At 45.2% G+C, this 10,239-nt stretch overlaps 1 protein-coding gene across 2 annotated transcripts in view; it reads right to left on the bottom strand.

The window, feature by feature from the left end:
- Positions 1–234: 234 nt before the first annotated feature.
- GMCL1 (germ cell-less, spermatogenesis associated 1) overlaps positions 235–10,239 on the bottom strand; it is a 46,002-nt gene continuing 35,997 nt past the window's right edge. For both annotated transcript variants that reach the window (XM_015421107.1, XM_015421108.1), the window contains exon 14: positions 235–1,816. In XM_015421107.1, the coding sequence (XP_015276593.1) occupies positions 1,688–1,816 (129 nt within the window). In that variant the 3' untranslated portion in view covers positions 235–1,687. The remainder of the gene's footprint in view (positions 1,817–10,239) is intronic.

Genomic DNA, 10,239 nt, shown 5'->3' with positions numbered 1-10,239 from the left:
TGTTGCTAAAATTCAACCAAATAAATTTCCAAGTGGCTGATTTTTGGTAATGCCCCCTTACAGTGGGACCAGCTCAGCTTCAAAGAGCAAAAAAAGGATACTGACACTGAACTAGAAATTAACTGGAGATGTTTATTCACAATTTAACATAGTTTCAGACAACTGAACATGTTATTTTTATCCTCATAGCATAAAAGAGTACTTTTTAAAGTAACATTACAAAATAGGCTATCAACAAAAACATAAGATTCAACAGCAAATTAAAAAAAAATGGGTATATACAAAGGACGTAAAAGTTTACAACTTGACTTTAATGGATCACTCTTTTTTGTATACCAACCCAAGACATCTATTGTCTTGGTTCCTTATTTTGAATCCTGCAACCTAGCTTAAGTGAGGTGAATACTGTTCCAATACATATATAACCCAAAAGGCACTCCAAGGTCACAAGTTCCTGAGCATAATCAGGATGTTTACTTGCACTACATGAATTAATGAAGCTATCTTGCTTGAGAACCTTGCTCTTGGCACACTTCTGGCTTCAATGGAATTCTATGTGAAACTTGTTGACAGGCTCAGGTGAGAGAGAATGAGAAGGTGCAAGGCACACCATGGAGAGTTTATCAAAGATAACATCATTTCTTAAAGCCTTCTCAAGCATTCGAACCACCATTCATGCTGCAACACATGTCTCCAAGGAAGTTAAAAAAATGTTTCTAGGCTCAGGACCTGAGAGGCCTCTTGTGCGTTTTAAGAGTGTCATATGATTCAAAATGTCACAAGCACGGCTCTTGCCACAACTGTAATGAAAAGATAAGCTGTGGTGGACAGAATATTCTTTTCGATGCAATTCTTAAAGGCAACACCTGCTCTGGGTCTGGCAATCCTACCAGCAGGAACCTCTTCACACATGTCAGGATTGGGGAATGATCTGTGCTTTAATGGCCTGTGAAAAAACACTCCCCAACTGCTGAGGCAGGTGCCTGCGCAGAACTGTAGGTGGACTGAAGCCTCTGCAGTAGCACTAAAATTGCAGGACTGGAACAGCTAGATTCATCTCTTCTCTTGTGCATTCCACAAAACAAACTTTAAAAATACACTCAATGTTAAAAAAAAATACCTCGAGAACAAGTAAAATATACATGTAAGCATATATTACATAAAAGGACTCAACTTAATACAATCCTAAAACGCTTAATGAATAAAAAACTCAAAGTGTGCTCCACCCAAAAGCACAAACGTTGAATGCAGAGGAAAAAAATCAGTTTAAATCAGGGAAAGAACTGACCCCTAAAACATACAAAGGTCACCCAGAACAAAACCTAGACACCGTCCAATAGAAATAACAGGGCAACCTAAGTTTATCATGGATTATACAAATGCACTATTAACATTTAAACAGGCCCAGTTTTGCCAGCTGCAATTCAGTTTGTAATAAGCAAGGGGGGGGAATCTAATTTCCAAGTGTGCAGCCTCCTCTGAAGATGCTTATAAAAACATAAGGTTGCCATACTTAATTGTAAATGTTTCAAAAATGCATAGGAATGTATAGATACAGAGAAGTTGCATTTCATCTGTTACAGTACATAAGGCTTTTTTATTACTTTTCCTTCTGTGCACCAATGCAGCATATGAATTAAAGCATTCAAGAAAACGGATTAACAGTGCTGAGTTTCAAAGATAATGCTCAGTTTTCCAGGTTATCTGGCGACCCATCGTTCTCCATTCGTTTCTCTGGGGAAGTATACAGGAAATTACAACAAATGTACAGAGGAAAGACCAACAATCGGCTGTCCAAGTTCATCACTACCTGTTCCTATAAAGCAAATATAAGGATCTAGAGTTAGCTGAAAAGAAAGCATTTTTGGATGATGGCCAAAAGAAGTCCAAAAGAAATGCCAAAAGCAATTTCATATTAAAAACCAAACTGAAACAGAACAGATTGCTGTAACCTCTAGCTGCTTTGGACTTAAACTGTATTTTTTTTAGCTTTAATTCATCCTGCAACTTTTTATTGCAGCCACACCCCCTTCACATTAAGCAAGTGAAGTGAGAAACAGTGCAAAAGCAGCAATGTTATTTGCTTTTGTCCTAAGCATCTGGAGAGCCTTCAAATGGGAAGGACAATTGGCAGACTGCCCCAATGCTATGTGACCCCCCCCACCCCACGCCTGTGAGAATTTGCTTACAATTTTTTCACTTGCATGACATTTAGTATGTCTTTCAGATACATATATTCCTGATTCACTTCTTTCCAGAATGGGCAACAAACACTGAAATGTCTGTCTGGAGTTTCTCATTCTCCCCAGCTCTCTTCAACATAGCCTTTAGGTGCACGCGCTCTATATCTGTGTCTGGAGAAGACAATGGTCAAACTTTGCATTAGCAGACCAGACCATATGGCTCATCTCTGGAACAGGACAAGTGTTTTTCCCCCAAATGGAATTTATTTATTTATTTATCTTTCACAAGATTTTTGGTGCTGTTTTAGGATTTACAATAAACATATGTGTTGCTAGGATGTTAACTGATTGGGGGCGGGAGTAGAACCAGACAATAACTGAGTAAAACTAAGCATGGAGCACAAGAGTTCTGATGTACTTAGTTGGTGGGTTCTCTGCATGGATGGGGTCTGGCTGATTGTTGTGTCTGGAGTTAGGAAAAAAATTCTTCAAGGGTGAAGTCTACAAGCATGGACGGGTTCAAAAGAGAATTAGATAAGCATATGGAGCAGAGGTCCATCAGTGGCTATTAGCCACAAGGTATAGATAGGGGCTCTGGGGCAAGTGATGCTCTGTCTTCTTGGTGCTTGGGGGGGGGTCAACAGTGGGAGGGCTTCTAATGTCCTGGCCCCACTGGTGGACCTCCTGATGGCACTGGTATTTCTGGCCACTGTGTGATACAGAGTGTTGGACTGGATGGGCTTTTGGCCTGATCCAACATTGGCATCTCTTATGTTCTCTTATGTTCTTATGAAGTCAGCTAATAACCCTGGATTTTTCTTTTTACATAACCTTGCACTGTGGAGCTTGGCTTGGTTGAGGGAATATGGCGTCCTGAGCAGACACACCAGCGCATAGCTCCTGCTTCTATCCGGCTTTAAGATAAGTGCCTCTATCATGCCTTGAGCTGAAAATTCTTTCTGAGCCTAGTTTGGTGATTGGCAGTTTTTCTTTTTTCTTCTTCTGTCTCTGTGCATTTGGAGTTTGAAGGTTCTCTCCAGTTAATGGGAGTGATGCAGAAGATTTATCTCCCCCCCCCAAAGCAGACTAAAATGGATGACCTTCTCATGCCGAATTCATCACCCCTCACCTCTGCTTTTCCAACTTCTAATTGTTTTACTCCCCTCATAAATTTTGAGGACGCTGATTGTGAAGTTGAGAGGGGAGTTAAACCATGTCAACGGCATACATCAACAAAAGAACTTGATCTTGTTAGCAGCAGAAGCCCCGACACTATGCTGCTCCACTCCTTGCAATTAACAGTGGAAAATGTGGAACTTATTTTTGAAAGACTATTAAAACTGGAAGGAAAAATAGACTAACTTATGGGACTTACCCAGAGGTTTCCATTGCACACTACAGTTAGCACAGACTCGGCTGAGTTCACTTTTAGAAAACTGCCCCTTCATCAAAATGGAGCTCACATAAAGACAAGGCTCAGCAGTTGCAAGCTGCAAAGACTCAATTCCAATTAAAGCTACAGCCCTGTAAAATCTGCCTAACTGTTTGCACTTACAAAGGCCAGATGATATAACGGAATTCAGTAAGACGGGCCAATTACCATCTAAGAACCCTTTTACATGAGAACTTAATATCTACAGATTTAATTGCAGTTGAGGCACTTAACAACTTACACCAGACACAAAAGGTTCTTCTGACCTTTGGTAGTCCCAGAATTCCTAGCTTGTTGCTATGCCAGAAAGAACTTTTGTTCTCCAAAGGGGTCTTCCCTGCCAGAGTTTTTAATAAGAACATAAGAGACGCCAATGTTGGATCAGGCCAAAGGCCCATCCAGTCCAACACTCTGTATCACACAGTGGCCAGAAATACCAGTGCCATCAGGAGGTCCACCAGTGGGGCCAGGACATTAGAAGCCCCCCCACTGTTGACCCCCCCCCCCAAGCACCAAGAATGTGTTAATCACTCTTTGGGTGAAGAAGTACTTCCTTTTATCCGTTCTAACCCGACCGCTCAGCAATTTCATGGAGTGCCCACGGGTTCTTGTATTGTGAGAAAGGGAGAAAAGTACCTCTTTCTTTACCTGCTCTTTCCCATGCATAATCTTATAAACCTCGATCATGTCACCCCTCAGTCGTCTTTTCTCCAAGCTAAAGAGCCCTAAGCGCTTTAACCTTTCCTCATAGGGAAAGTGTTCCAACCCTTTTATCATTCGAGTTGCCCTTTTCTGCACTTTTTCCAAAGCTATAATATCCTTTTTAAGGTGTGGTGCCCAGAACTGCACACAGTATTCCAAATGAGGTCTCACCATTGATTTATATAGGGGCATTATTATATTGGCTGATCTGTTTTCAATACCCTTCCTAATAATCCCCAGCATAGCATTGGCCTTCTTTATTGCAGTCACACACTGTCTCGACATTTTCAGTGAGTTATCCACTACAACTCCAAGATCTCTCTCTTGCTCAGTCTCTGCCAGTTCAGACCCCATCAATGTGTATTTATATTTAGGATTTTTGGCTCCAATGTGCATCACCTTGCACTTGGCCACATTGAACCCCATTTGCCATGTTGACGCCCACTTGCCCATCTTTGACAGATCCCTTTGGAGTGCCTCACAATCCTCACTGGTTTTCACCACCTTGAACAACTTTGTATCATCCGCAAATTTAGCCACTTCACTGCTTACTCCCATCTCCAAATCATTAATGAACAAGTTAAAAAGCAGTGGACCAAGTACTGATCCCTGCGGTACCCCACTGCTTACCCCCCTCCACTGAGAGAACTGCCCATTTATACTCACTCTCTGTTTTCTATGAATTAGCCAGTTTTTGATCCATAAAAGGACTTGTCCTTTTATCCCATGATTTTTGAGCTTACTTATGAGCCTTTGATGAGGAACTTTATCAAAAGCTTTCTGGAAGTCAAGGTAAATAATATCTATTGGATCCCCCTTGTCCACATGTTTGTTCACCCCCTCAAAGAACACTAATAGGTTAGTGAGACAAGATCTTCCCTTACAGAACCCATGTTGAGTCTGCCTCAATAGGTTTTGTTCATCTATGTGCCTACTAATTCTTTCCTTAATAATGGTTTCCACCAATTTACCCGGTATCGACGTCAGACTGACTGGCCTGTAATTTCCCGGATCTCCTCTGGAACCCTTTTTAAAGATGGGAGTGACATTAGCTACCTTCCAGTCCTCAGGAATGGAGGCAGATTTTAAGGTTACTTGTTTTTGTAAGGAGATCCAGAAGTTCACATTTGAGTTCTTTCAGAACTCTCGGATGTATGCCATCTGGGGCTGGTGATTTATCAGTTTTTAAGTTGTCCATCAGTTTTAGGACCTCCTCTCTCGTCACCTCAATCTGACTCAGGTCTTTCAACACCCCTCCTGGAATCAGAGGTTCTGGAGTGCGCAAGCACTTCTCATCTTCCACAGTGAAGACAGAGGCAAAAAATGCATTTAGCTGCTCAGCCATTTCCCTATCATTGAACTGATTGTAAACCCCCTGTTATCTAGCTGGCAAAAAATGACCTCCATATGGAGGCTGAGAGCTCTACTCCAGAAGTGGCACCAGTAGTTGTGGTACAGAGAGCCTCAGCTCAAATGCCTAACTCTTCATTAGATCTGAATATAGTCCCAGTACGCTCTTTCCTTGAAAATTCAGTTGAAGAAGAATTACTCAACTCCTTTTCAGCCCTCCCACCTTCTGAACAACTGATAATTACTACTAGACTAGGAGATTAAGAGACAAGCTCCTGGAAATTAAAAATGATCCAATACAGCAAAGGTCAAATCCTTCTTCAGTGCCAAACACGTTAGAGAGCTGCCAAGAGACAAAAATTCTCCCGACCCTCCTAGTGCCAGCAGTGGTGGATTTATGGAATCCAGACAGTCTCTCTACAACTTCCCCGCAAGAGAATATAGTGAATAACTCAGCAGTGAAGAAAAAGCTCAAGAGAACCCAAGAGAACTTAGTGAAGAAAATTACTGATGTCAGTACCAATGGTTGTATCTTTAATGACAATAACAACTCTCTGGGGAAAATGGGGCACCTGGACTGACAATCATTGACTCTACTAGGAATACTGAGCAAGTGTCCCTGCGATGACATTAGAAGAGGAATCTGGAATGCCTTACCACCCTGAGGTGCCTTCCAGTGGCAACTGCTAATTCAGTTGCTAATTCTGCTCATGTACAACTGCTAATTCTGCTCATGTACCTGTTACTACCCCTGAGTGGTGGTGAAGTCAGCCAAGCCCCCCTTACTACAGAGATGGAGAATTTTGCTTCAAAAGAGCACCCTGCCTGCTTCCAGCTTGGCCTCATGTACAGGGGTCATTTTGGGCCAGAGCGGGGCGGACCACCGTTCCAGCAGTAAGCAGTGACGCCCCACCCCCAGCAGCCCTCAGTGGCAATAGCCCTCATGGGCAGCGGTCCCGTGTGATCCCAAGCCGGGGCTGAGAGGGAGCTCTGTCTTGTCTGCCTTCCCCCTTGCTCCGCCTGTAGCTTTCGAGCTGGCCGGGCTGAGGAGGGCCGCTGGGCCCCCCGAACACGAATGCGTTCCCGCGGCAGGAGTGTCCTTCTCCTGAGGCGCGGCTGGCCATGGTGGTGGTGGTAGGCCGGTCCCGTGGAGGGCACTCTCGCCAAGAATGGAAGCGGCCCGACTCACCGGGGGCACTAAAATTAGCCTACCTGGCCACCCTGGCTCTCAGCCGCTGTGTGGCTGTCCCGCAGCCGCCTCTCCGCCAGGCAGGTCCCCTGACGGATGGGCCCCTGAGCGGCTTGGCCCGGCCAGCAATCTCACAGAGGGCAGGCGGCAACATGGCTCTGGGGCTGCAGGGCCGCTTCCGAGCGACTTGCCAACCCGCCAGGCCAGCCCTCGGCTCATGAGCACCGTTTTTAAGTCTCTGGCTCACACTTAGCTCACGAAGGATGGCTGCAGAGCAAACTAATTTATGCAGAGACAGAGGGACCAGTTTAAAAGCTGACAGCCATATTTTTGAACATTCTTACTGTGTGTGATTTTTTATTAAAGGCACTCTCCCTACACCTAGTTCCTGGACAGGACCCTCAGCCGCCATGGCTGCCTCAATGAAGAGGGGAGGTAAAGAACAGAGTTAGTTTCGGTTTTTTCCCACTTTTCCGAAGCAGCGACGGGGCATTCCACTTCCTGCAACTTGACTCTCTGCTACCGCCCAATCAGCGGCCTGGGGAGTGAGAGCAGGTGAAAAAGAGTTGCTACAAAAAGGGCTGGGAAGGAAGGAGGACCTTGGCAGGGAATGACTTCCTTTGCACTTCTCCTGGCATTTGCAGGTGCCGGGAAGGGAGGGAGACCGGGGACATCCCTGGGTCTTGAGAGAAATCAGGGGTCTCCAGCGAAAACGGGTGAAAGGAGACTGGAAAGCTTGCCCCAAGGAGAAACTTGGAAGGCAGCGGAGGGGCGCAGCAGAGCCGGCTTACCGAGGGGAGTCACCACATCCATCTGCCCTTTTCCAAAACTACAACCCAGTTCAGATCTCCCCCTTCCCACTCAGATCTCCAATTTCCCTTAGGAAGCTGACTTTAAAAAGAAGGAAGAGGTCCATTTGAATGCGATTCCACCTCTCTAGCTGTTCCCACAACAACAACACATATATGTTCCCTGCAAAACCAGATCTGGAGGCAGATGCCAGATCCCCAAGAAAAGGGAAACGGACTGTACCACTGCAGACACTAGGAGAGGGGTCATGTTTCCGAAGACACCCCCCCCCGCCCGGTTAAAGAAAAGTCCAGGCAGAAAAAAAGCGGCAGAGCAGGAAAAGGGCCGAGTATAGCCTGTCTCCCTGAAGTGCTAGCTTTCTACTGGGTAGGGGGGAGATTAGTACTGCCCACTCTTTTGGTAGTGTGTATACAATCTAAGCAGGCAGCTATCAAAGCTTCCAACTTCGGAACAGGAGGAGTTATGCACAGTAGGAACCCGCCCATATTGAGCTTGGCGGTGGGTGAACAGGGCAAATCTACCTGGTGTTTACTCTCAGGTATGTGTTACTTGGCAAGAAATCCCAGTGCATTCGTTCAGGAGTGGAAGAGCTTTTCCTGGATGATCTGCAGGTCAGGCTGGTGAGTTATCGCAGTACTTTGCTGTAGTTTTCAATACTTTCCTGTCTCAACCATTCCAGTCTTAAATCCCACCAATCCCTCTTATCAAAGAACTTGGGGTCCAACAAAAGGCACACTTTTTCTGAGAAGGACATTAGTATGTTTCCAGGTATTCTGTTATAATATTTATCATTTATGATAAGTTTTATGGGCATACAAATGGCGGCAGCACTGTTCCATTGCCTTAACTTTTAGAACACAAACTTTTGTTTGTTTCCATTGCCCACTGATGAAAAGTAGTCATTGTTCTGAAAACCCTGAATCCCACCTGGACTAGTTCTCCATTTCACGGGAGCTGCACAGCCTGCTGTTTGACAACCAGGGCTGGAGATAAAAGGCCCTGCACTCAGAAAAAGAGCCCCTCAGGAAGGAGTCTAGAGTGAACCATCCCCTCTTGACCTGCTGACATTCGTCCTGTGGATTTATTTGGTCTGTTTCTTAACACAGGGTTCCATAGAGGACCAGACCCTGGTCCAGCTTTTGAGATGCTTAGCAGTAATTTTTTAAGAAAATGATGACCAGTCTACAGATTTCTTTTTAAGAAACTCTCTAGCTCTTTTCACTGCAGAGATCTAAAGGGAACTTTGTTGTTGTTGTTCAGTCGCACAGTTGAGTCTGACTCTTCGCGACCCCATGGACCAGCTCCCGCCAGGCCCTCCTGTCTTCCGCCGTCCTCTGAAGTTGGCTCAATTTCATGTTCGTTGCATCTATGACACTGTCTAACCATCTCACCCTTTGCCGTCCCCGTCTTCTTTGACCTTCAATCTTTCCCAGCATCAGGGTCTTCTCCAGTGAGTGCTCCCTTCTCATTTGGTGGCCAAAGTATTTAAGCTTCAGTTTCATTATCTGGCCTTCCAGGGAACAGTCAGGGTTGATTACTTTTAGGATTGACTGATTTGATCTCCTTGCAGTCCAAGGGACTCTCAAGAGTCTTCTCCAGCACCATAGTTCAAAAGAATCTATTCTTCGGCGCTCGGCCTTCCATATAGTCCAACTCTCGCAGCCATACATGACTACTGGGAATACCATTGCTTTGACCATGCGGACTTTTGTTGGCAGGGTGATGTCTCTACTTTTTATCATGCTGTTTAGGTTCGCCATCACTTTCCTCCCAAGGAGCAGGCGTCTTTTAATTTCATGGCTGCTACACTGGTAAAATAAAAAGCCTCCCTACTTTATGTGTGAGTGGGCAGACTCATGCTTTTAGACAGGATACCCCCATAGGATCTGATCCTTCTTTGCTCTTGCCCTGGGTGTGTGCCTTGTTTTTGTTACAGAGAGCAAGACTTAGCCTCTGATCTCTAATGCAGGTGGGATGCCTTTCATGAGGAAGAGAGAGTGCAACACAAGGAATAGCCTCTGGCAGGCTCAAAGGCATCACATTGCTGCTGAGCTCCCTTTCCTCCTCAAACTCTGCCCCCAAATCTCCGAATAACCAGCTCAGTGTTGGCAATAGGAATGTGCTTTTCGGGATCCCGAGCCGAAAAAAAAGCCGAAAATAACGTTTTTCGGCTTTTTCGGCTTTTGGGATCCCGAATTAGCAATTTATGCACTTGTCCAAATCCCGAAAAAAAAATCCCGGAAAAATTCGGGAATCCCGAAAAATTCGGGTCCATTATAACCAAAGGGGCCATTGAAGTCAATGGCAAAAATCTTCTTGAAACTTTGTGGGGGGCTGGGGGGGAGGGGGTTTGGGGTAGAGGCTCCAAACTTGGAGCGTGCTTACTGGAACCTCTCCCCAACATACCCACCAATGGGGGGGTGGGGGTGTGTGGGTGAAGAGGCTCCAAACGTGGAGCGTGCTTACTGGAACCTCCCCCCAACATACCCACCAAGTTTCAAGACGATTGGACCAGGGGGTACAATTTTATGGGCCCCAAAACAGGTTGCCCTCAGATCAGCTTGCTGCAGTTT

Source organism: Gekko japonicus, unplaced genomic scaffold (assembly GCF_001447785.1).
Source record: "Gekko japonicus isolate JY-2015 unplaced genomic scaffold, Gekko_japonicus_V1.1 scaffold13, whole genome shotgun sequence".
In the NCBI taxonomy this organism is placed as follows: Eukaryota; Metazoa; Chordata; class Lepidosauria; order Squamata; family Gekkonidae; genus Gekko; species Gekko japonicus.
The sequence above is the reverse complement of the archived record's forward strand: the minus strand, read 5'-3'. Positions and strand labels throughout refer to the sequence as shown.